Below are 26,343 nucleotides of genomic sequence, written 5' to 3' on the forward strand. Positions count from 1 at the left end.
CCCTACTGCCCACTGGATTCAAATCAGTCTCGTAATCTGACATTCAAGAGCTTCCCACGCCTGTAATCCTAGCACTCTGGAAGGCCGAGATGGGCGGATTGCTCGAGGTCAGGAGTTCCAAACCAGCCTGAGCAAGAGCGAGACTCCGTCTCTACTATAAATAGAAAGAAATTAATTGGCCAACTGATATATATAGAAAAAATTAGCCGGGCATGGTGGCACATGCCTGTAGTCCCAGGTACTCAGGAGGCTGAGGCAGGAGGATCGCTTGAGCCCAGGAGTTTGAGGTTGCTGTGAGCTAGGCTGACGCCACGGCACTCACTCTAGCCTGGGCAACAAAGCGAGACTCTGTCTCAAAAAAAAAAAAAAAAAAAAAATAGCTTCCATGAACAGCCCCACCTGCCTTTGTAGATTTATCTCCCAGGTTCCGCATCCACAATCCTTGCCCACACCTGCCCAGCTCTTCCTGGCTGCGCCTTTGCTTCTGCACTTCCTCAGCTCGAGTGCCTTTCACCTTCTCAGGAAGGAGAATGCCTGAGACCCTTTAGCTGTTTTGCCATAAAAGCCACCTAGTCCCCAAGCCCAGGCTTCATTCTCCAGTCACATGGGTCTTCTGCCTACCCTGGGATTAGACTGGCAAGTCTGTTTCCATCAACTGTGAGTCCTAGAGGGCGGGGTCCACATTTTGCTCACCACCGTATGCTCCCCACCCCTGCCTGGTCCAGTGCCTGGCACACAGTAGGAATGTGCTGCTGTTGGACTGTGCAGACAACCTGAGAAATGGCGCTCAGATTATGAATAAAGGAATGTGAGCACAAGTTTAAGAGGATGGAGGAAGGCTGGGAAGTTTGTGGAGAGAAGAGGGAAAACAGCTCACTATGGCCGGGCGCTGTGGCTCACGCCTGTAATCCTAGCTCTTGGGAGGCCGAGGCGGGCGGATTGCTCAAGGTCAGGAGTTCAAAACCAGCCTGAGCGAGACCCCGTCTCTACTATAAATAGAAAGAAATTAATTGGCCAACTGATATATATATATATATAAAAAAAATTAGCCGGGCATGGTGGCACATGCCTGTAGTCCCAGCTACCCGGGAGGCTGAGGCAGAAGGATCACTTGAGCCCAGGAGTTTGAGGTTGCTGTGAGCTAGGCTGACGCCACGGCACTCACTCTAGCCCGGGCAACAAAGCAAGACTCTGTCTCAAAAAAAAAAAAAAAAAAAAAAAACAGCTCACTATGATCAGACGTTCATGCCACCCAGCTTGGTGCCCAGAGTTAGAAGCATAGAGAATTGACTGCCAGAGCCCACTGGGGCTGGGGCTTGGGGATGGGGCACAGAGAGCACGTGGCAGGAAGGGTGGGGGGAGCAGCGTTGTCTTAAGCATTTTACCATCTGTTTCCTGGCATAGGGGAAGGAACCTCTTAGGGCATCCTGCCCCCCTACCCCCCACCAATTGCAGAATCGAAAGTGACACTCTGCAAGCTGGGAGCACATGCTGTAAACACACAAGAAGAGCCTTCTCCACTGCGAGGCCCAGAGCCTGGATGTCAGGGGGCATTTATTTATTTATTCATTTGAAATATGAGCCGGGAAACATTCCAAGGAGACAAAACAGACCCAGGTCGGGTGTTTATGGACCTTATGGTCTAGAGGGGAGACAAACACACAAACATGCACACACACACACACACACACACACACACCCTCCGAGAGACAGCAGCTGGGAAGGAATGATTCAGAAGGGAGACAAGGCACGCTGTCGAAGGAAGTGATTATGGGAGCTAAGACTTTTCTCTAGGATACAGGACTGGGACACCTGGCCCTTGGTGGTCCCAGCTCAGCTCACTTTATTTTAGAACAGGGGAATCCTAGGACCTAAGGCCTCAGCTCACTTGGGGACAGAACACACTGCAAAGATGGAGGCAGCTAGTCAGGGAAGGAGATAAAGGGTATCAGGTAGAAGGGGTCCCCAGCGCCTCACTTCCTGAGTCCCTGAGGTGGCTGTGGTAGCAGGGTCAGCCTCTCTGGGCCTGATCTCAGCTGGCTTCGTGGTTCTTAAAATCTTCACATTTACCACCACCAACTTGCTAATGTGCAGCCAAAGTTAGTTAAGGGCTTCTGGTTATCAAGAAACAAGAATCTCCCTCCATCTCCCAGTATCTCCAAGCCAGCTAAAATTGCCCCTGCCTGCAAGATCTGGGCAAATGCAATTTCAGGCAGAAGACACATGGGGAGGAAACAAAAACATATTCAGACACCTGCTTCATCCTCCCCAACCCCCTAACCCCTACCCCCGCAGAAGCTAATGCATCCTGGGACAGACGGATGAGCACTGAACTTGGAGGTCACGGGCACCACAAAACTTGAAATCCATATATCTAAGTTCATGTCCTTGCTCCATAGCTGTGTGACTGTGGACAAGTAGCTTGCACTCTCTGAGCTTTGTCTGTAAACTGGAGTAAATAATCTGTTCTTGATTTAGAATATCAGACTCCACCCAGATGTCTCTGCAGAGCTCCGGATCACGCTCCCAGCTGTCTTTTTTTTTTTTTTTTCAGAGAGTCTCACTTTGTTACCCAGGCTAGAGTGAGTGCTGTGGTGTCAGCTTAGCTCACAGTGACCCCAAACTGCTGGGCTTCAGCAATCCTCCTGCCTCAGCCTCCCAAGTAGCTGGGACTCCAGGCATGGGCCACCATACCCGGCTCATTTTTTCTTTATATTTTTAGTTGGTCAATTAACTTCTTTCTATTTTTAGTAGAGACAGGGTCTCGCTCTTGTTCAGGCTGGTTTCGAACTCCTGACCTTGAGCAATCTGCCCGCCTTGGCCTCTCAGTGTGCTAGGATTACAGGCGTGAGCCACTGCTCCCAGCTATCTTGTGCTCTCCTCTTCTTGAATGTTCTACAGGCACCTAAACCCACCTTGTCTGAAGCTGGACTTATTTCTGCTTCTAACCTAGTTTTCATCTGCTTCCTAGGAGAAGACCACCCGCAGTCACCCCAGCTACCCCCCTCTCTCTCACTGGCCACTTCCAATCGCTCTCCAAGAGCTCACGATTGTAACTGCTAAATGTCCCTGGTTGTCATTGCCTCCCTTCCCATCTCACTGCTGTGGCCTAAGGGAAACCCTCCTTTCTCACCTGGAGTGTCACAGCTGGTTCCAGGCTAGGCTCTCCAAGCTATGCCCCAAACTACAACCGAGGCCATCTTGCCATCGCTGCTTACAATCCTTCAATTTCTGCACATCAGCCTAGGACAAAGCCCAGACTCCTTGATATGACTCAAGGCCTGCTGTGACCTGATTCTGCCAACCCCGCTCTGGCCACCACCTTAAAAGTACACTTTGCTAGTGAGGTGCCAAGAACATGTCATGCACGTCCCCTGCTTCCTCTGCCTTGAGCACTTATCTGCCCAGGTTAACCCCTTCCCATGTATGTACACTTCTCTCAAGACACCTCCCCCAGGAAGCCTCTCCTGACATCCCTAGGTCAAGGGAGTGACCCCCCTTCTAGGTTCCCACAATACCCATTGCTTCCCACAACAGAGAGTTCATGTGCTGTACTGACATTACCTGCGACTCCCAATTATACTTGTGCCTAGTACATAGGAGGTGCTCAATAAATGTTTGTTCAATTAATGAACGCAAGAATGCATGATTCTGTGGAAAGGCAGTGGGAAGAGCACTGTGCTGGGAGGCACATCGAGCTCTCATCAACTTTGCCATCAATTCCCCAGGGAACTTGGTTCAGGCACTTGACCTCTGGGACTGCCCAGTTCCTCTTTGATCTGCTAGCTCTTCATCTGGAGGGCCTCAGGGGATGTTGTCGCCTCCTACACACAAACACACACACACACTCTCTCTCTCTCTCATGCCCACGTTGGGCCTGAGCATTCAGGTGGGGGACCCAGGAACTCTAGTTCTCCAGGGCCACCAGCCCAGAAACAAGAGCCAGGAGGGTGGGGAAATGACTGTGGGTGCTGTGAGGCAGGTCACAGGTGGCTGCAATAACAACTGTCAGAAGTCTACATCCTGCCAGGTGGAGATGGCAGGAAAAGGCACAGCCACTGCAGAGTTTCTTCCTCTCACTATTCAGGCTGGGACTGGTGGAGTCACCAATTTTCTGTGCCCAGTCCCCCCCCACAAGCAGCACCTCCCCACCCCCAAAACTGATTAACAGGGGCAGGAGGGTGTGTGGGGGGGGCATTAATGAAGTCAGAAGCTGTGCCCCTCCCTCTCCCCAGCAGGGCACAGGGAGGCCATAGGAGCAGAAAACCAAGCATAAGCCCATCACACATTGCACCAGTGGTTCCAGATCCCACCGAGTGACACCCCAGCTTCCAATTTTCCCCTGGCTACTTGTAGGTGTGGGGCTCAGGGCCGAGGGGGCAGCCAACTGGCTAAGCGGCTCCCGGTTTGGAGATGATGCACACGAGGGCTGCAAATCAAATAACTGTCTCTTCTTTGGAGTCAACAACTCAGCGTGCAGCAATAAGCTGCACCCACTCCTTCAGTCCCCCTGCATGTCAGCAGCTCCCACGTGCCTAGGCTGACAACCGTGTGTTGGGAACAAAGAAGCAGGCTTTGGAGGTGGCCGCAAAGGACAGGACGGCGGTTTATATATGGCAAAATACTTCTCCTGGGGGAGTACAGACAGACAGATAGATGGGGGCACAGGACTCTAGACAGGGAGGGGGAAAGGTTGGGCAGTGGTGTCTTCTAATCAGTAAGTGGAAGCTGCACCCCACCCCCAGGTGGGGGGTGGGGCAACATTGGCACAGGAGGTGGCGAGACAGGCATGAAGTGCCCATCCCTGAGGTGGGCAGCCGGGCAGGGCCCAGTCCTTGTTGGCACAATCGGCTCTCTGGCCCAGCTAGAATGCTGGGGAGGGGCAGGGCTGCTGGGCTATGGGGATGCCAAAGGAGAGGGATACCCCAAGGCCTCTCCTGGGGGCAGTGGACGTGGGTAAAGAACAGAACGACAAGAGGCAGATACAGAGCAGCGGAGGCAGCAGCCAAGCCCCCCAGGGGAGATCCCAGGTCCCGAGGCAAACAGAGTGCTCCATGGGCTCCACACCCATGGAGTTTCCAAACTCCAGACAATGCTTTCTGGGCACCAACCCACAGGGCTTCTCCCCTGGGGCCTCAGGGTGAGGGTGAAGGAGCAATTTTTTGGTTTAAAATGAGGCGGACCAGAGTGTTCCATGGGCTCCACACCCAGTTGGCACGGGGATGGGGTGGGGGGCTCAGATGCAGAGGGGCCCCCCTCTTCTGATGGCAGCAGGCAAGGGATGTTGTAGGCAAAGCTCATTCCTGGGGTAGGCAAAGGCTGAGGCATGGAGGTGGTGGGGTGGGTAGCAGCGTCTCAGGTAGCCCACTCCTCGGGGTTCTAGGCCCTGGCATTGCCATGGCCATGGAGGGCAGAGGGTGCTATATCTGATGCCTGCCAGTTCCCACGCAGACCCTCCTAAGACAAGCTCCCCATGGAGTTTCCACACTGTAGCTTTCACCTACCAGACAATGCTGCCAGGAAGCTGGGGGGAGGGGCGGGCATGGGGAGGGACCCTGGATCTGGGGTTTGGGGCAGAGGAACCCCATGGGAAAGATTCTGTGGCCTCCTCTCCAGGTTGGGAAAAGAAGGGCCACTCCATTTAGGACCTTCACTTAGAGCCCCGAGTAGAAAGAATTAAGGAAGTGCACCTTTTCTCTGGGAGGGTAAGGGGGGAGAGCCCCCTAATATGGGGAAAAGGGGACATTTTAGCAAGGTGGATATCCCCCCACCCATCCACAGCAGGTAGGTAAAAACCTATAGCTGAGGCTTAAGGGCCTCCCAGGAGCTGGGATAATACCACCAAAGAAACCCCAAACACTGAGCAAGGCATCGGAAAGGAGGGAGACAAGCCCCCTGGAGGCAAGATATACCTCAGGTGCTGAGCCCCTCTGTCCCTCCCCTCCCTCAGGCCCAGAGCCCTTCCTCCCACGGAGGAGCCCCTGCCTCTCAGCGGATGTAGACGCCTCGCCCCCAACCCTCCAGCTCATTCTTGTTGCGCCCCAGAACCGGAGCCCCACCCTCCGCGCAGTAGCGGGCCTTATTCCGGCCCCGGTTCCGGTTGTCGGTCAGCTCTTCCTCATAGTCTTCTTCATCCTCCCAGGAGCCTTGTCGGGCTGGTGGGGTGCTGCCCCCTGCAGGGTCTCCGAGCCCTGGCCCCTCTGAGGGGTCAGTCTCCATGTCCACACATGAGTCTCCCAGCTCCGTGTAGGCAGAGTTTCGGCTGCCGGGGGTGTCGGCATCAAACGTGTCTTGGCGGGACAGTGCCCGCAGGGTGCCTGCCCGGCCTGGTGGGTGGCTGCCGGGGTAAAGGCCTGGAGGCTGGCCCAGCTCCCCGGGGTACTCGTGCACGCTGGCGTGCTCCCCAGTGGCGCGTTCCAGTGGCTGGTCCCCGGAAGCAAGGTAGGGTCCCTGGTTAGCAGACGGACAGCACACACCATGCAGATGAGGCAGGGGTAAGAAAAACACAACAAAGCAAGGCAAAGTTAGTGACAGCACCAAGACACCTCGGCTGAAGGAGGAGGATGCTAACTCCTAGGCATGGGCCCCTGGGGCAAATGGCTCTGGAGCCTAGCCAGAGGACAGACCTCAGGGCATTCGCCCCTCTATCCCGACAGGGGGAGCCCAACTTTGTGAGGACCACAAACTCTCATGGTAACCATGGCAGACAGCCATGGACAATTAGTCTCCACTTCCTCAGTGCATGTCATTAATGCTAGCTTGGGGTTAATCAACATTAACAGCTCATTAGTACTGCCATTCGTTAGTGGTTGATTGGGTTAGTCACTGCCTCCAGTTTTCCAAATACATTAAGAGGGGATTTCAGCTCAAACTCGCTGACCCTGCCTTCTTCAGCCCACACCAGACCCCAATCATAGGTTTCCAGCACCCCAAGATTGATAGGATCGTTCCTCTGCCTCCAACAAAGACTCGAAGCAGCAGGCTGGTTGATGGGACCTCCTTCCCCGCTGGAGATGATGAAGTAGCCCAATGTCCTCAACACCAATGCCACTTGGAGGTGAGCTGGTGGCCACTGCCACCATGGAGGTTGCCAAGTGGGGTGCAAGGAGAGGCCTGGGTTCTTGTCCCACCCCTGCCACTTCAAGCAGTGTGACCCTGAGCAAATGATTCCCCTCTCTATGGCCCAGTTTCGTGGTTGTAGTGAGATAGGGATTAGACTACATCAGCAGTTTCCAAGCTGTTCCCTGGAGACCTAGGGCAGGGTAGGGAGGGCACAGAAGTGCTTCAGGGGTCCCTGTGAAGGGGAGGCCAAGCCCCTAGCTCCCTCAGAGCAGAGCAAGGATGCCTTATCTGTATACTCAGAGACCACGTAAGATTCAGTGAATAAATGTGTTCTACTGCTGAAAACAAATTTGAAAAGCAACAGTCTAGGATGATTTCATGGGTTTCTTCTGGCTCTAACCTAGAACCATATACTTAATGGTGTGGTCTCAGCAATGGGCTGTGGCACCTTTGGGAAGAGGGTGAGGCAGGATGGGGCACCCATGAGAGGGCCTTTCTTGAACTCTCTTTCACTGGGAGAAGGGTGAAACGTACAGCACCAACTCATAGACGATGATGCTACATTCTGGGTCTCTCCTGGGGTTAGGGCTCCGAGGGAGCAGCAGTCCCTGTGGGCTTAATGGCTCCTGCTCTGTGGGTTTCCTTGGGTCTGAGGGCTCCTGCTCTGTTGGGCCTAAAAAGGGTGTGGAGTCCAGCTAATGATTATATCAGTCTTCCTCATACTTTCTTCCTAGTCCCTGGTTTTACAAGGGCCCCAGTGAGCTCTACTATCTAGCAGGCAGCAGATTAATACTATGGAACCAGGTCCAGGGAGGCAGCACCAGCCAGCCCCCGTCCCATCAAGAACCACAGACACCAGAAGCTGCCTCTCACCACGTTTTTTACAAAATAAAGCTCTTCCCTTCCTTCTCCATATGGGTTCCCTCCGTTCCAGTTCCGAGCCATGGGCGGGAGGGAAGACGGATGGGCACCCGCTACATGGCGTGCTCCTGCTGTTGGGGCACAGGGCTGCCGCCCTGCTGCGAGGCGTCCAGCCCGCCCCAGAAGGTGAGGTTTCTCCTGAGCGAAGTGAGCACCTGTACCTGGAGGTTGGAGACAGGGGCAGGGCTGGCGGCCAGGGCTGCAGTAGCCATGGTGCGGTTCAGCAGCGGATTGGGCGGCGTGCTGCTGGGCGGGTGTGTGGCCTTCCAATAGGCTTCCAAGTACTCGGCCAGGTGCTCGCACGCATCCTCCAATTGGTTCTCGTCCAGGATGATGTCGAACATTTCCTGTGGAGGTGGGGTTAGGGGCGGGGCTGGGATGAGCGGGGGCGTGACCAAAGGGGTTGAGGGTGTGGCCTGGGTGCAGTGGGTGGAGTCAAGGGGTTGAAGGACAAGGTTAAAAACAAGCCTCTCCATGTGGAGGAAGGGAAGGAGGGTTCTCAGATTTACAGATTGGCAGAACTGCAAGAGGTCTTGGCACTCAGATAATCCAACTCCCTCATTCCACAGATAAGGCAAACAAGACTGGGAGAGGGGGGCTTGACTCTCCACCAAGCAGGGGTGCTTCTGGGGCTTGAACCCAGTCTCTGCCTGTCCTGCACTTTTTCCCTGAAGATCAGTCTGCACCTATGCACCTGGTCCAGGTGTTCCTGGTCACTCTGTCTCCCATGCAGGCCAGAGGAAACCAGGACAACGCAAATGTCCTCCCTCCCTTCCCTTCCCCTGGGGTCTAGGCACTCACCGGGGGACACTGAGCCAGCTTCTCCGAGGCTGCTATTTGGACATTGAGGTGTTTGGACTGAGACTTCCCTCGGGACTTGATGAGCCTCTGAAGTACCTGGTTTGGGGAGGAAAAAAGGAAGAGGAACTAGAGGACCCAGCCAATGCACCTGTCGAAAAGGCAAGTCCTGGTTGGATCTGCGTGAAGAGACAGTGTCAGGGTGAGGGAAAATGCTCAGTGACTCCCAGTCCTGAGCACCTCTGCAGAAATGATCTCACTAGCCCTGTGTCCACCCTATGCAGTGCTGCAGCTGTCTCCTAGGTCTCATGCCAGCCTCTCCTAGGGGCTCCATGACGGGTAGTGATCATCCTTCCCAACTCCTCTGACCTTGTTTATTTATTTATTTTTGAGACAGAGTCTTGCTTTGTTACCTAGGCTAGAGTGAGCGTCAGCCTAGCTCATAGCAACCTCAAACTCCTGGGCTCAAGCAATCCTGCTGCCTCAGCCTCCCCAGTAGCTGGGACTACAGGCATGCACCACCATGCCTGGCTAATTTTTTCTATATATATTAGTTGGCCAATTAATTTCTTTTTATTTATAGTAGAGACAGGGTCTCTCTTTTGCTCAGGCTGGTTTCAAACTCCTGACCTTGAGAAATCTGCCTGCCTGGGCCTCCCAAAGTGCTAGGATTACAGACGTGAGCCACCGCGTCCGGCCCTCTGACCTTGTTTAAAGGCTTCATTCCCCAGCCCTCTGCACCATGTTAAGAACAGCAACAACAGTCTTCTTATGGGGTGCTTGCTATGAACCAGCATTGCTCTGTGCAGGATCAGTTTAAGTCTTGACCATAACCCCATTAGGAAGCCACTACAGTCATTCTCATCTCAATAATCATAATCATAATCATAATGGTAATAAAATGCAAAACCTAAATCTAATCATAAGGAAAAATCAGACAAACCCAAATTGAGTGACAGTCTACAAAACAGCTGACCTGTATGCTTCCAAATGTCAGCATCATGAAAATCCAAGAAAGGCTGAAGAACTGTTCCAGAGTAAAGAAGACTAAAGAGATATAACAACTAAATGCAACATGTGATCCTGGGTAGATTCCTGGATTCATAAAGGGCACTATTGGGATAATTGGTGGAAACTGAATATGTCCTGTATTTTAGATAACATTTCTTAAGGGTTTTTTGTTTTTATTTTTGAGACAGAGTCTCACTCTGTTGCCCGGGCTAGTGTGCCATGGCGTCAGCTTAGCTCACAGCAACCTCAAACTCCTGGGCTCAAGCAATCTTTCTGCCTCAGCCTCCTGAGTAGCTGGGACTACAGGCATGTACTACCATGCCCGGCTAATTTTTTCTATATATTTTTAGCCGGCTAATTAATTTCTTTCTATTTTTAGTAGAGACGGGGTCTCGCTCTTGCTCAGGCTGGTCTGGAACTCCTGACCTTGAGCAATCCTCCCGCCTTGGCCTCCCAGAGTGCTAGGATTACAGGCGTGAGCCACCGCACCCAGCCCATTTCTTGAGTTTTATAATTGCACTATGGTTATGTAAGATAATATTCTTGTTTAAAGACATACAATATCTACAAATTACTCTCGAATGGTTCAGGAAGGCACACACACACAAAAACAGACAAGGATTTGCATCTTACTAGTCTTAAAAAGTAAAAATTTTCAAAATTAGTGAATCTGAAAAAAATTAGACTATATGTTTTAAGTGGCTGAATTAAATGGGATGTCAATTCTATTAACAAAGGTGTTAAAAAAAATTAGTGAATCTGGGGCGGGGCCCAGTGGCTCATGCCTATAATCCTAGCACTCTGGGAGGCCAAGGTGAGAGGATTGCTTGAGCTCAGGAGCTTAAAACCAGCCTGAGCAAGAGTGAGACCCTGTTTCTACTAAAAATAGAAAGAAATTAGCCAGATGTGGTGGCACACGCCTATAATCCCAGCTACTCAGGAAGCTGAAGGGTATTCTTGCTACACTTCTATAAATTTGAAATTATTTGGAAATAAAAATCGTTTTACAAAATAGAGTAGATATAATGCTTTGTAGGTACCAGGCATTTTGCATGGTTAATCTATCCATTTAACCATTACAACAACCACTGGAGCATGACCTACGAAACAAAGACATAGAGAGAGATGTTAGGTGACTAGCCAAAGGAACACATTCAAGAGCTTCCCACGCCTGTAATCCTAGCACTCTGGGAGGCCGAGGCCACAGATCACTCAAGGTCAGGAGTTCAAAACCACCCTGAGCAAGAGTGAGACCCCGTCTCTGCTATAAATAGAAAGAAATTAATTGGCCATCTGATATATATAGAAAAAATTAGCTGGGCATGGTGGTGCATGCCTGTAGTCCCAGCTAGTGGGGAGGCTGAGGCAGGAGGATTGCTTGAGCCCAGGAGTTTGAGGTTGCTGTGAGCGAGAGGCTGACACCAGGGCACTCACTCTAGCCTGGGCAACTAAGCGAGACTCTGTCTCAAAAAAAAAAAAAATATTTGAGACAAAGTCTCGCTCTGTCACTCAGGCTAGAGTGCAGTGGCATCATCACAGCTCACAGCAACCTCTAACTCCTGAGCTCAAGCAATCCTCCTGCCTCAGCCTTCTAAATAGCTGGGACTACAAGTGCGCACCACAATGCCCAGCTGATTTGCTATTTTTAGTAGAGATGGTGTCTTGCTCTTGCTCAGGCTGCTCTTGAACTCCTGAGTTCAAGCAATTCTCCTGCCTCAGCCTCTCAGAGTGCTAGGATTATAGGCATGAGCCACCTTGCCTGGCCCCTAATTATAATATCAATAACACCTAATACGTTGTACCAGACTCTTTGCTAAGTGCTATACATTCATATTAGGTTGGGGCCGGCACAGTGGCTCACGCCTGTAATCCTAGCACTCTGGGTGGCCGAGGTGGGCATATCATTTGAGCTCATGAGTTCAAGACCAGCCCGAGCAAGACTGAGACCTATCTCTACTAAAAAAAAAAAAAAAAAAAAAAAAAACAATAGAAAGAAATTAGCTGGACAACTAAAAATATATGCAAAAAGTTAGCCAAGCATGGTGGCATGTGCCTGTAGTCCCAGCTACTCAGGAGCCAGAGGCAGGAGGATCGCCTGAACCTAGGAGTTTGAGGTTGCTGTGAGCTAGGCTGAGCCACAGCATTCTAGCCTGGGCAACAGAGTGAGACTCTGTCTCAAAAATAAATAAATAAATAAACATATATATATATATATATATATATTAGGTTGAATCTTCACAATATGATGGAATTTTGAGAAAAGGTAACTAAGGCTCCAGGAGGTTAAATCACACGTTTAGTAAGCAGTAAAGCTGGGATTTAAACACAAGCAGCCCAGCTCCAGAGCACTCTTCTTAAATCATGCTGTCCCTGCCATCCCTGCCAGGGTCAGGCTCCAGCACCCACCTTGGGAGAGGTGATCTTGATGTAAACAATGATGGGGGCCAGCGAGGTCTTGGACAGCTGGGCTGGGTGGTTGATGGTGTCGGCATCCAGAGCGACCAACTGAAGGGTCCGGGCCAGCTCGAAGATTCTCTCGATCTCACTCTGCACCTCAGCTGGGGCAGGGAGTCACCGGGAGGAGGGAATGTAAGGCGGCCCCCCAGGAGGCAGCGTGCGGAGGGAACACTCTGGAGATGGGCCTGCCCACCACCTCCCACCCTTCCCACATCTGGCCTGGAAAGGGGGCGGGAAGAAGGCAGGGGTGTCAGGCAGGTGGGAGGGGAAGGAGGGGATAGATATATACAAACACAATGAGTGAGATGTGCAACATTTGGGGGATGGTCACGCTTGAGGCTCTGACTCGAGGAGGGAGGGGGGCATGGGCAATATACGTAACTTTAACACTTGTACCCCCATAATATGCTAAAAAAATAAAAAGGCAGGATGGGCTCACCCAGGCTGGAGCGCGTGTTGGAGCGCTCGATGATGATGTGCTTGCTGGGGTTGTTGAGGACTGAGCGCTTAGCCAGGGAAATGTCTGCTGTCACACGAGTGATGGAGATCCTGGGGACAGGGTGGGGAGGCAGTCAGGGGCTGGGGTGAGCTGGAATGCTCTGCCCACTGCCCCACTCCAGGCTGCCTCCTGTCCCTCAGTCAAGAGTCCCAGGACTGTCGTTCGAGGCATCCTGCCCAGCTCCAGCAGCAGACAGCCGTGGCAGGAGTGAGCAGCAGTTCCCAGGGTCTTACCTGCCATCAAACCGATGCTTCAAGAAATCAAATAAAGCTTTCTGCATCATGTCTGTAACCTGGGGTTGGGGATTAAGGGAGGGAGGGAGGAAGAGTCAGGCATTGAAAGCCACTCAGGAGGTTGGGCTGCTGGGTACTCGCACCCTCAGGGACCACTTTCTTCTGACATTCCCAAGATGCATGGGCCCCTATGGGGCGGGGGTCCTTCTGGGTCGAGGGGCCTTCAGTGCAGTCTCTGATTCCAAAGGTTCTTCCAGGTGGCATCTCTGGGAGGGCTCTTCCGGGGGCGTTCTCTGGGGGACTGGGCCCTTCCGGGTATGTCTCCCTGTGCAATAGGCCCTTCTGGGGGTTTTCTCTGAAGGTCTGAGGATCCAGGCCCTCTGGGACACCCTGGGGATCCGGGCCCTCTGGGACACCCTGGGGATCCGGGCCCTCTGGGGCATCTCTCTGGGGTCTGAAGACCTTTCTATGGAGTCTCTCAAAGGCCTGGGCCCCTCTGGGTGCACTCCCCTCTAGGCGCTCCTACCTCATAGCCCTTGAGCGACGGTCCCACCAGGATGATGGGCCTCATGGAAGGCACCACGTCATAGGGGGGCACATGCTCTGTCTGGGGGAAGCAGGGAGGGGAACCCCAGAGTGGAGATGGTATCAGCCCCTCTCCCCCAGCCTCAGGCTCCCCCATGCATCCGTTCCTCCCCCTGGTCCCAGAGCCCAGAGGTAGGGATCAGGGTGGGGTTGGGAGGGATGGCCAGGGAGAGCCAGGGAGGGAGGAGGAAACGGGGACAGATATGGGAATGGGTGTTAGAAGGTCCCCCTAGCTCATCCCAGGGAGTGGGAAGGGGACACAGAAAGCTGTGATACTCACCGACTTCTGCTTCTGTTTGGCTGGGTCCAGAGAATGCCAAAAGAGGGGGTGGGGAGGAGGGAGGGAAGGGGACCCAGGCAGGGGCAGAGGGCAAGGAAGGAGCCAGGACAAGAGAGGGAGGGAGAGCGGGCAGACCAGGAGAGATAACAGGGCATGCGTGTTAGTGACAGACAGAGCCAGAGAGAGGGGACGGGACCCCATGCCACAGGGAAGCCAGAGATGGCCCTGGATGAGGGCTGGGAGCAGGACTGATAGTCCAGCTGGCTTGGGAATATACAGACACGTCCTCTCCCCCTTCTAGGTCTTGGAAAAGAGCTGGAGAGGACGACAGCTCCTAACTTGGCCCCCACCTCCTGCCCCAGTACATGCCAGCCTGCCCATCTTAAGTGTTCCCTTGACCGTGTTGCTCTGCAGCCAGTAGATGGCCCCTGCCTCTCGAGCGCCCGCCCATGGAGTGGAAAGCGGGCAAAGAAGGAATGCCACTCCGCTCTCCACTTCACGTGCCGAGGTGGGGCAGACACTGGACAGTCCACTGGCAGTGAGGGAAAGGCCAGGTTTTGTCAGGACCAGACCCTGCCTCCTCAGGGTGGGCAGCCCTCCACGGGCAAGAACCAGCCCTTCCTGGGGAGCAGGCCAGGGTGTGGCTGTGCGTGGAGATGGCTGTGCCCACACTACCCTTCCCTCCACCTCTGCAGGAAGCTCCGACACCCACAGAATAGGCTTATACCCCTTGAGAATCCATTCCAGCCCCTCTCCCCCACCAGAGAGCTGGGTCCTGACTCCCTGTCTCTTGCCAGAGCCCAGCAAGAATTACCTTCTTAAAGAAGGGGATGCGTTTGCCGTGGGGTGGCGGGGTGGTGACACTGCTAACACTAGTCTTGGCAGAGCCACTCTGCTCAGCAAGTTCTGCCTCCTCCTCCTCTAATTCTAGGGGGTCTAGTTCAAAAGCTAAGTTAGTCATTTCGTTACCTGGACCGGAGAGTCAGGAGAGAGGGAGGAGGGAGGCGAGGTGGGGAGGAGTGAGATGGACGTGGAGACACAGTACAGAACGCAGGGGTGGGGGTGGGGAGAAAAGAAAGAAGAAGAGGTGAATGGAACAGGGCTGGGAGAAATGAAGGGGGCAGGGGACCAGGCAGAGAGATGGAGCTGCCAGAGCAAGGGCAGAGGAGAGACGTGACAGGCCCAGCCTGGGGGTATCCTACTCTTCACGGACGGGGCACCGCCGCACGTGTGTGGGGGACTCAGGACGGGGGAGCCCCCTACTGCAGGGGACGGAGGGGCCAGGAAGTGGGTGGACCACCCCACCCAGGAGCTGCCCCCCAACCCCCTGGGTGGCAGCAGCTCTTACCACTGGCAGGGGGCGTGGGGCGGCGCGTGCCAGTCACCACGTCTCCCAGACTGGAACTGGAGTTGTCACCTGATTTGCTGTGTGAGCAGAGAGGCAAAGGGAGCTTGTGAGCAAAGAGGTAGCGTGGGGGTGGGGTAATCCTGTCCTCTCCCACGCCGCTCCCCCTGGAGGTTCTCCAGCCCCGCTGGTGATGCCAGGGGCAGCTCTGTGCCTCAGGGCCAGGGGCCAACCCCTGAGGCCTCATCCTGGTTGGACGGCCTCTCCCGGGGTTGGGAGTGCCCGCCCCCAGCCAGACACCTGGAGCTGAGGCGGTTCTGGCGCAGCTTCTGTTCCTGCAGCAGGCGCAGGCTGTCCAGTTTGACGGGGCTCGGGATGAAGCCAACCTCGCAGCCTTCCTTCACCAGCCGCCCGATCCACCAGTCATTATTGTATTTCTGTGGACAACACGGCAGGTGGGGTGGAGATGCCGAGAGGGAAGCTGGAGGTGCAAGCAGCAGTCACCCTCCAGAACTTGGGTTCCCTGCCTGGCGGTGGCACCCCCAAAGCTCCCCACCCCTGGCTCCAGCCTCTTTGTAGAGCCCCCAGTTCCCAGTGCAACTCCAGGACCAGCATCCTCTCTGGCCATGGACCACCCCTCCCCCAGGACATCCCCATTCTGAGAGTCCCCCCCTCCATGTGCCCACCCATATCTAGAAAGGCTGTAGGAGGAAACGCTGACACCAACATGTCCCTGGCACACTGCCACTCCATTCAGACCTCCAGTGGTCCGACAACCCTGTGACCCAGGCATTACCACCCTATTTTACCAATGAAAAAGTAGAGGCTCAGAGGGGTGGAGGGATTTGTCTAGGGCCACACAGCAGATTCAGTCCAGCTCTGCTTGGCACAGAAGCCTTTTTTCCCACTAAGGCTGTGGCTGGCCCTCTCCCGCCACCTACTCCCCTGCCCTCCCTCCAGACACCAAGTGTTCTCCCCACCTCCTTGATATGCAGGAAGTCCTTGGGTTCAAAGGTAATGGCCACTCCCTGCACAGGCACCTCATCCCCTGGAGATGGATTGTAGCCAACATTTGTCCTCACAGCAAATGCAACTGGCTTGGTCTAGAGGAGGCACACAGTAGAGGATGACAACCAGAAGGTCAAACTGCAATGTAATGTACAACTTCCTGACGGTGGTGATCATGCAGATATTTGCTTTGTAAATTGTTCATTAAAATGTATACTGATGGCCAGGAGCAGTGGCTCACGCCTGTAATCCTAGCACTCTGGGAGGCCGAGGCAGGCGGATTGCTCGAGGTCAGGAGTTCGAAACCAGCCTGAGCAACAGTAAGACCCCGTCTCTACTAAAAATAGAAAGAAATTAATTGGCTAACTAACATATATATATATATATGTATATATATAAAATTAGCCGGGCATGGTGGTGCATGCCTATAGTCCCAGAAACTTGGGAGGCTGAGGCAGCAGGATTGCTTTAGCCCAGGAGTTTGAGGTTGCTGTGAGCTAGGCTGACACCATGGCACTCACTCTAGCCTGGCAGCAAAGTGAGACTCTGTCTCAAAAAAAAAAAAAAAAAAAAATGTATACTGAGGCTGGGTGCAGTGGTTCATGCCTGTAAACCCAGCACTTTGGGAGGCTGAGGCAGGAGAATCACTTGAGCCCAGGAGTTCAAGATCAGCCTAGGCAACATAAAGAGATCCCACCTCTACAAAAATAAAACATAAAAAAAAATTAGCCAGGCATGGTGGATGGTGCTCGCCTGTAGTTCCAGCTACTCAGAAGGCTGAGGCCAGAGAATCACTTGAGCTCGAGAGTTCAAGGCTTCAGTGAGCTAGGACTGTGCCACTGCACTCTGGCCTGGGCAACACAGTGAGACCCTGTCTCTAAAAGAATAAATATACACATTTTTTTAAATGTGCATATTCATTAATATGCACATTTGTTTGTGTATTTTTCTGTATGTGTGTTAACTTTTGCAATGAAAAAAAAAAAAACAAAGCAAAAAATAGAAGTCAGCCCTCTCAGTGTAGAGGAGGCATTGTGGAATGACAGGTGTTGGTGCTGGGGTTTGGCGGTACAAAGAATGGAACCCAGAAGGAATAATAATAATGATGACACTAGCTACCCTTTACTGTGCCAGGTACTATGTTAAATGGTTCATTTGTATTATTTGACTTATTAGTCACAAACATCCTATGAAGTTAAGTGGTATTATTATCTTCATTTTAATGAATGAGACTGAAGTTTCAGAAAAGCTGTGACTTGCCTAAGATCATACAGCTACTAAGAGCCAGGGCTGAGATTCCAGGAAGTTTGATTCCGGGAAGAAGTGGGAATTTTTAGCACTTATCAAGCCCTTATTGTGGTGGAACAGTAGCAGGCACTGATCACACTGTGTAAGGAGGCAGGTATCTGGTGTTGTAGCCCACAGTCTGCAGGTAAGGTACAAAGGCACAAAGAGGGCCAGCCCATAGCTACAAAGCAGCTGGGCCAGGACTTGACCCTGGCTCTTTCCAGGCTCTCTCTCTAAGGCCTGGGGGTGGGGGGAAACAATGCCAGCACAGCCCGTCCCCACATCTTTTTCACCTTGGCTTTCTCGAGCTGAGCTAACGCCTGGCGCTCTGCCTCCTTCCTTAAGGCTTCCCGGTCTTCCTCCAAAGACACATCAGAGTCCGATGGACGGCTGGTGTAGGACTCCGCTGAGCCCTAAAAACAGAGAGGGCCAGCTCAGGGCCAGGGCTGCCTCCCTCATTTCCTGGGCCTGGGAAGCCATGGAGGTGCCACCCATCGTGGATGCCTCAAGCCCCAGCCAGCCCCGCATAATGCCATAAGGGCTAAGAAAAGGTAGTATTAGGTGGAAGGGGCCAAGAGCTGAGGTTTGCAGGCCCCTGGGAAAAGTATGGCCCTAGGGAGGGTGACAGCAGCAAGCAGGAGGTTAAGGCAGGTCCAAGGACAGCTGCTTGGGGCCCAGGGAGGGGTGGGAACCTGATAGGGGCACACACGAGGGAGGAGTGCCAGGGGATGAGTCTCCACCCCTGCTCCTCCTTCCCTCCCCTGCCCCCTGCACCCACTGAGATAGATTCAGCAGAGATCCAATGGCAGGCCTTCCAGGGACTGAAGTCACCAGCTTGGGCCTGAGTTTTCTGCACAATTGGCAGTGGGCAGCCTGGTCGGCAGTGGGCATGATGAGACCACCACAGATTTTGCTATGTTCTGCTCGAGGGAGGAGGGAGATGGACTGGCAGAATCAAACCTCCCCACTCACAACCGCAACTCTCAGGTTCTCATAAGATCTAAGAGAACCCAAGATTCTCAGGGTGGAGCCAAGAGGCAAGTTAAGTGCAGAATATGGGGCAGGCGTTTCCCCAGTACTTAGGGCTCCCTGGTGCCATGGTTAAGGCAGACTCAGACGTCTGGGTGTGCCAGGAAGCTGGCTTTGACCACATTGATCAATCCAGAGCACAATGAACTCCTTAGGGGGGCACACATATGTGTAAGACAATGTAGCCTGTACAGACCTGGTAGTGGAAATGCACATGCTTATTCACATGTGTGCTTAGATGCGCAACTGCAAGCATGTTTACATGGGTGTGCTCCATGGTATGTGCTAGCTGTGCAGAAGTGAGTTTGCACAGCTACATGAGCGCAACCCGGGGAGTGCCCCAGGTGTCTGTGTCCCTGATGGTGGGAGACACGTGAGGGCAGGAACCAGGAGGTGTAGACTTGCGTGTGATTGTGCGGGGTAGGGTTGGATGAGGGGTGGGCGGTAAAGTGGGGAAGAGCAGGACTATAGAGATGTGGGGGGTCTTTCCCAAGGACAGAAAAGGGTCACTTGGCCAGGAATGTCCATTAGCTTGGCATGAAGAAGACCTGGGAAAGAGGAAAGACCAAGTCCCACCTCTCCCCAGAGGCCCCTGGGCATTAGCTGGTGCAGTTGCCCATCCCTTTCCAAGCCAAACCATGAAAATGGGAGGCTCATGGAGAAAGTGGGGGATTGTGGGGGACTAATAGAGGGTGGAAAAGAGACACAAAGATGGGAGAGTGAAAACAACTTAGTCCCCACTCTCCACCTTGCTGCTGGGAGCACTCGGAGCCAGAGAGTGAGATACCCCCGAGCCAGAGAAAAACAGACACAGAGGTAGATTGGCAGACAGGCACTCACGGACCCCAGTATACTTGTAGACGGACAGACAGACACATGCATCAGAAATGGTAGGAGACAAGAAACAGTGAGGAGGCAAGGAGACAGCTGGAGGGAAAGCCCCCCTCCACCAGATTTCCCGAGGGGCTGCTCTACCCACTGCCACCCCCCGCTCCATCCCCGGCTCACCACCACCAGGGTCCGGCTGGGGCTGGGCACCTCCATCCCGGCGCCCTCAGTGCCTGGCCCTGCTGGCCTAGGGGGTGGCCCAAACTGAGTTCCCCCAGGGTGCTCAGGTTACAAGTAGACTTGCTACATGTGCAAACTGCTAGGGTATATTTAGCTCAGAGATGTGGCAAGCACTGCCCCCCCACTCCCCGCCACCTCCTGGGGGTCAGAGCTGGGGAGCTAAGAGGAGAAAGAATTGGAAGCTGGGGTCTGACCCCCTGGGGTGGCAAACATTAAAGGAACCCAGACTCTTTTCTGCCACTGACAATGGACTACAAAAGCAGGGCACCATTCTTCCTAGCCCTGGCCCTGGCCTCCAACAGGCAGGATAATGGAGCGGGATAAGGGAGCGATTAAAGAAAGGACTTCCTGTCTGTTCGTATACTAAAGAAAGGGTGGATTGAAGGAACTTCTTCCTGAACCTCCCATGTCAGGCCTGGGCTCACATGTGCCAAGCGTTATAAAGACAGAAGAATCAAAAGAAGGCCTCACCCCAATCTGTGGTGGATCTGCCTGGCATTACCCTCTCTCTCCTGGCCCAAGGGGCTAGGGAGGTGAGCCCCTCCTCCCTGCTGTCCTCTGCCCTTGGGTGCCCAGCCCATTTCCTCATCAATGTACTCCTCTCCCTTATCTAATCCCAGGCCACTCTTGCCTTTTTTGGGTACCAGGCTTTGTTGAGATGCTCAGTAGTCATAGCAACTACATGCCTCTCTCATCACCTCTCCCTGAGCCTAAGATGGCCTGGGGTTGAGAGTTAGGAGAAATGTGACAGTGGCAGCTTCCTGCCTGAGCACAGGGAACCCCAGAAAGCTATTCTCAGTCCCTCCCCTCTGGTCAGGGGTGCTGTACTACAGTCCCCTCTAAAATCTCAGACTCTATGCCTTAACCGCCTCCCCATCACACTTTCTCTCTGAACATTAAACAGTCACGTCTAGATGTGAGGAGTGTGTCTCCCTGATCAGCACCTCAAATGGGCTACAAGGACCCAAATGTCACTGTTCTTCATTTCCTAGGACCTGCCTCTACCCCACCCTGTCACAGATTCTGGGGGAGGACATGGAAGCAGACAGCCGGCAGGGGGAGTGGGTGACAGCCCAAAGCAAGCTAGGAGGCAGGCCAGGCTGTCCCTGAATGAGATGACGCAGGCAGGCAGGCAGCAGGAGCTGGTGCCTGGTGCTGGGGGAGGGGCTGGGTGCGGGCGGGGGCTGAGGGAGTGGGTGCAGCTGACAGTACATCCAGGGGAGGTCACAGGGAGTCAGGGTGATGGGTGATTCCAGGCAGGTAACAAATGACAAGGAAAAGGGTGCCTGGCGAAAGCCGCACACCCAGATCCCCAATGCTGGCCTCCACCAACCAGCCACCTCCCTCCTCTCAGCCCAGCCTCCCCCTTACCTGGCGGACAAAGCTGTTGGATGTGGTATCTGAGGACGTGCTCCCGTCCGACCGTTTGAACCGCCCTTTCCTCTTGCTGTATTTGCCCTGGTGAAGCCAGAAAGGAACAAGAGTGGAATCAGAAAAGACTTTTCCCAGCCCTCATCCACCAGCCCCAGAGCCTGGGGAATTCATTCCCTGAGTAGAACAGCCCCACCCCCACGCCCCTGCATCTCCTTCTGGAGGTGGTACAGCCCAAGGGGAAGGGGGGGGTCTCCCATCTTCACAGAGAGGGCCCAGACCACAGCCAGGAGTGGGGAACAGCTTAAGAGAGCCCTAGGAGGTCCGCACTGAAACCCCCAAACCAAGCCAGAGAGGCAGGGAAGGGGGAAGCGCTGAGAGCAGGAGGCTCGTTAGCAGTAAAGCTAATTAAGATGCTGGGCAGGCTGCAGAGGCCTCCAAGGAAGGGAGAGGCTGCCTGCAGTGCTGGGGGGCGGAGAGCGGGGAAAGTCCGCCTTCCCCTCCTCCTCAGCTGGAGCAGAAGTGGGCTGACTGCACCCGCCCGCCTGCCCGTGGCTCCCAGGGAGGAGGAATTGGAAACCCAGGGCCCAGCTTGGCTTCTCCCCTGCACCCAACTCTTCCCTTTGCTTTTCAGAGTAGGGAGGGGTAGCAGCTCTGAGCTCTTGAAGCCCCAAAGCTAGCTTTCTGGGGAGGGAACGGGAGCAATGTATTTGGAAAGCAAACATACACCCCCAGTCCAACCTCACGTCACAGGTCTGATTTTGCTCCCCACCCCCACCCCTGCTCTGGCAGGACTTTTTCTCAGCCCCCCTCCTCACAATCGCAGTGGCCACACCCCTCCCTAAGGGGGCAAGAGGGATCATGCTTCCACCCTCTACCCCCAGCTGCCACTGCCCACGCCTGTCCCCATGGTACCCACCAGGCTACGTCAATCTAAAAGCCCTTGGCCCCACCCCACGCCCAGCCTAGGACACAGCCCCACAGGTCCCTGGGGGGTAGGCTGGCTCTTGGCTTGGGTGGAGTGGATACTGCCTGACCGCTGAGGCAGCCACACATTCAGGTTAAGAGCTTCAGGTATTTCCAGGCCTCCTGTGAAAAGGAGCTGCTCCTCAACTGCCAAACACACACTTGGCCCAGCCCGGTCCAGGACAGGAGAGTGATTGAGGGTTCAGACCTCCAATCACTGCACCCAGCCTCCATCCTAGACTTTCTCTAGCCAAAGAACCCAGGTGAGCCATGACCACCAGCCTGGGGGCTCTGGCTCTTGGGACCTGAGGAGGATGGACAATAGGAGAGACCCAGGGACCCTTCCAGGATCCTCCCTCCCCTCCACATCTCTCAAACTAGACATATACCCAAACTCTAGTTTTGAAGCTCCCTATAAACCTAAGAGGATTCCCCAGTGAGCCCCAGACTCTTTCACACCGCCACCGTCCCCACCCCCCAGGCTAGGCAAAGGGAGTGACTCTCAGAGGGACAGGGGACAGCTGAAAGGAAGGCCCCAGTCAGCTGCCTCCAGGCTCCAAGGGGCCTGGGGTGGAGAAAGGAGGTATTTTTAGGTCTGACCTGACACTCTACACACCCATGGACCACATTGTCATGATGGTTACAGTTGGTACAAGCTGACCCCAGCAATAGAAGAGTTAATGCTATCCTTGGAGGACAGTCCCAAAGAAATCCCCTGGACACAACCACCCCACACCTTGCTGGTTACCCCATGGGAACCCACTAAGCCCAAGAATGCCCTTTCTTCCGGGTAACCTAGGGACATAGGAAAAGTGCGTGAGTGGGGGCGGGGCGGCAGACCCCTTCCCAAGGTAAAACCGCTTTTTCCCTTCTGGACGCTGAGTTGGCATCCATCCAACTTTCCAAACTTTGGAGGCGTTTATGAGGCGGCAGGGGAGAGGGGGAGCCGGGGTAAGCCAACGTGGGTGTGGGGGGAGGGGAACTAGTCCAAGATAGGGATGGAGCCGAAGGGGGTGGGAGGGGGGCATGGCCCTGGGCTGGCCCTTTCCCCACCCTCGAGAGCCAGCGTCTGCAACCTCGAAGGCCTGTTGGCACCGCCCTCTGACCATCGCCTCAGCCATTTCCCAGTGCCACCCCCGCCCCACCCACACCCGCTCAGCGCCCCCAGGCGTGCTCTGCGTCGCCCCTCTTGCCTGGCTCGCTTTACAGCCTCCCTCAACCTCCCTTTCTCAAGGCCCGGGTCCGCCTTGCCAGCACCCCCACCCTCAGCCCACTGGAGCCAGTACCTCAGCAGCGGGGACCCTGACGCCAGGGAGACTACCAGGCGGGGGTGACAGGCGGCCCACCCACCCCCTCCCAGCTCAGCAGCACCGCAGCCCAACTCCCCGCCAAGCACCCATCAATCATTAACCCTCGAGGATGGGGGCGCGCAGACACCCCTCTCCCCTCCACGACGAGCATATAACCCCTTACATCCCGGCGCCCCTCGAGCCGACCCCAACAATTTCTGCGTTTGGCCCCCTTCCCTCAGGCCCATCCACCACGCCTCACCTGTGGGCTGGGGTCGAAGACCTCCATGGGGATCTCCTGGGAGGGTGGGTAAGGGCCCCGGGACATGCTGGTCTTCTGGACCATGGAGAGGAGCCTCCCCTCCGGCCTCCGGCCCGGGCGCCCTCAGCGCATGGGAGAGGCCGTCGGAGCCGAGAGCAGCGCAGCGCAGCCAGTACCCGGTCCAGCCACACAGCCCGGCCTTCGGCTGCCCGCTTCCTGCCTTGCCTCCCTCCTCCCGCTCTCGCCACTGCCGCCGCCGCCGCCGCTGCCTCCGCGGAAGGCTCAGCATCTCCCCCCGCCCCCCCGCCCCTCCCTCCGCCCGCCCCGGCCCCGCCCCCCGCAGCCCCTCCGCCGGCGGCGCGCACACAATGGGAGGGCGGCCAGGGCTAGGCAAGTCTCTCCCGGCTCTGGAGGGGGGCCGATGGTTGCCTTCTGACTGACCTAGGGTGAAGGCGGCCTGCTGGGACCCGGCTGGGCGAAACCGGCCAAGGGGCTTGGAGGTGGAGTGGGGGGCGGTCTACCAGAGGATGCCGAGCGCTGATGGTGGTGAAGCGTGGATTGGCATAGCTGGCACCGCCCCCCTTTCCGTACCAAACCGCTCTTCCAGCCGGTCTCCCCAACCCACTCCTGCTTGGGCCACCGAAACTTCCCGGTCCCGGTGATCCTGGAACCCGGCTTTAACTCCTTTCTCCCCAGTGTGGGGTCCAGGCTGCCATGAACCAAACAGAAAGGCCCCCCTCCAACATGGTAGCCTGAGGCTGGGAGGGTGTCCAAGGGGAGGTCCCAACAGAGAGAGCAAAAGAATCCCAGGGACCCAGGAGTCCTTCTGCCCTAATCAGTCGCTAGGTTACCCTAGGCTCTTCTGAAAGGCCAGGAGTGGAGCTGGGGGAGGTCACCATTCCTTGGAAGAGAAAGGAAAGAGGAGGAAGAAATGGTGAGCAGAGAGAGGAGAGATTGGTAAAATCAGATCTCATGACCTTTGACCTAGAATTGCTCTACCTTTATGCTTGATTTGGGGACAAATATCCAAGGCCTGGACTCCACCCGCCAGAATCAGTGGAGAGAAGAGGAATATGGGATTTTGGCAAGAGACCTTGGTGCCAATTTGGCTTAGGTTCTTTCTGGTTGTGTGGTCCTGGACAAATCACTACACCTCTCTGATCCTCAGTTTTCTCTCCTATAAAATGGGTTTGGTAGTACTGTGCTGTCTTTTGTCACCTGGGATTATTGGAAGGATGAGGAAGAATTAAATGATGGATTGCTGGTGTATGTGGAGAAGCTATAAATTGCAGTAGTCAGTCATAACAGGAGGACTTATTCCCTCTCTACACTTTCCCCTGCTCCACAAAGAGGGAAGATGAGAAATAGAATGAAGAAGACTTGCCCAGGTCAAGTGACCCTAAAATAAGGCCAGCTTGCTGTTGTCTGCTGGGAAACTACAGGATTCCTCCTCACCCTAGATTCTGATAAGTGAATGGCAGCCAGGTCATTTCTCTGATTATATTGCCTTGGGGAAGGAGGCGCTGTGAGTGAGGATGAAGCCCATTAGAATAGTTCCATGAAGAATTCCAACCCTGGCTTGGTGAGGTGGCTCATGCCTGTAATCCTAGCACTCTGGAGGCCCAGGCGGTGGATCACTCAAGGTCAGGAGTTAGAAACCAGCCTGAGCAAGAGCTAGACCCCGACTCCACTAAAAATAGAAAGAAATTAATTCGCCAACTAAAAATATATAGAAAAAATTAGCTGGGCATGGTGGCACATGCCTGTAATCCCAGCTACTCAGGAGGCTGAAGCAGTAGGACTGCTTGAGCCCAGGAGTTTGAGGTTGCTGTGAGCTAGGCTGATGCCACGGCACTCTAGCCAGGCAACAGAGTGAGACTCTGTCTCAAAAAAAATAATAATTCCAAACCTGAGCAGGGTTCCCACCTGCCCCTTGGGGACAAGAGAGCCTGACATGACAGGGAAAGCATGGGCTTTGCAATCAGGAAGATCTGTGTTCTCAATCTATTACCTCAGCTGTAAAATGAGGATGACATTAATTGTGTTGTGAGGAAATGGCATAAATGTTGCTTCCCTTTCTCCTTCTTTGACTTTCTCAGCCAGGAAAGTTCAAATGAAAGAGACGGGGTGATGAGCAGGAACCAATCAACTGTTGGAGCCAGAACTCAGATCTAAACTTTTTGAACCCTAGAATGCTCTCCTTGGGTTTTTGCAATGGGTGCTCCAGATCACAAGGAAAAGTTGAATGGGTAGTCCTGCCATTCAACTTTTTTTTAATTAACTTTCTGCTATCATTTATTCAGCTAATGCAGTACTTCTCAGGTGTGTACTATGTATGAGGTTCCCTGCCTGCTGCAGTATAGTTAGTTGTGAGCCAAACGGAAGACTGGTTCCTGCCCTTAAAACAGCTTACCTTTTTTTTTTTTTTTTTAAAGAGACAGGATCTCCTGTGGCTCAGGCTGGAGTGCAGCGGCAAGATTTTAACTCACTACAGCCTAAGACTCCTAGGTTCAAGCAATCCTCCTGCCTCGGCTTCCTCAGTATCTAGGACTACAGGCACGTGCCAACTGGTCTGGCTCATTTTTCTATAGAGATGGGGGCTCTCACTATGTTGCCTAGGCCAGTCTAGAATTCAAGTGATCCTCCTGCCTCAGCCTCCTGAGTAGCTGGGACTACAGGCATGTGCCACTATGCCCAGCTAATTTTTTGTATATATTTTTAGTTGGCCAATTAATTTCTTTCTATTTTTAGTAGAGACAGCGTCTAGCTCTTGCTCAGGGTGGTTTCTAACTCCTGACCTTGAGCTATCCACCCCTCGCCTCAGACTCCCAGAGTGTTAGGATTACAGTCGTGAGCCACCACGCCTGGCCTG

The 26,343-nt window shown here is 54.1% G+C and overlaps 1 protein-coding gene across 4 annotated transcripts; it reads right to left on the minus strand.

Annotated features, from left to right (window-relative positions):
- Positions 1 to 4,580: 4,580 nt before the first annotated feature.
- On the minus strand, positions 4,581 to 23,746 carry CACNB1 (calcium voltage-gated channel auxiliary subunit beta 1). 4 transcript variants are annotated; one of them, XM_012765924.2, is made up of 14 exons: positions 23,472 to 23,746; positions 20,955 to 21,041; positions 17,780 to 17,899; positions 16,172 to 16,294; positions 15,492 to 15,628; positions 15,195 to 15,271; positions 13,847 to 13,866; positions 13,508 to 13,588; positions 12,982 to 13,040; positions 12,689 to 12,798; positions 12,199 to 12,350; positions 8,785 to 8,880; positions 8,145 to 8,330; positions 4,581 to 6,450 (listed from the first exon to the last, which is right to left on the minus strand). In XM_012765924.2, the coding sequence occupies exons 1-14, from the start codon at positions 23,553 to 23,555 to the stop codon at positions 5,989 to 5,991; spliced, it is 1,794 nt and encodes a 597-aa protein (XP_012621378.1). In that variant the 5' UTR covers positions 23,556 to 23,746; the 3' UTR covers positions 4,581 to 5,988. The 4 variants fall into 4 exon arrangements, with proteins under 4 accessions (XP_012621378.1, XP_012621377.1, XP_012621379.1 ...); XM_012765923.2 differs by lacking the exon at positions 13,847 to 13,866 and adding an exon at positions 14,661 to 14,815; XM_012765925.3 differs by lacking the exons at positions 13,847 to 13,866; positions 20,955 to 21,041; positions 23,472 to 23,746 and adding exons at positions 14,661 to 14,815; positions 19,524 to 19,615.
- Between the last annotated feature and the right edge of the window lie 2,597 nt (positions 23,747 to 26,343).

This window comes from Microcebus murinus, chromosome 18 (assembly GCF_040939455.1).
Source record: "Microcebus murinus isolate Inina chromosome 18, M.murinus_Inina_mat1.0, whole genome shotgun sequence".
NCBI classification, from domain to species: Eukaryota; Metazoa; Chordata; class Mammalia; order Primates; family Cheirogaleidae; genus Microcebus; species Microcebus murinus.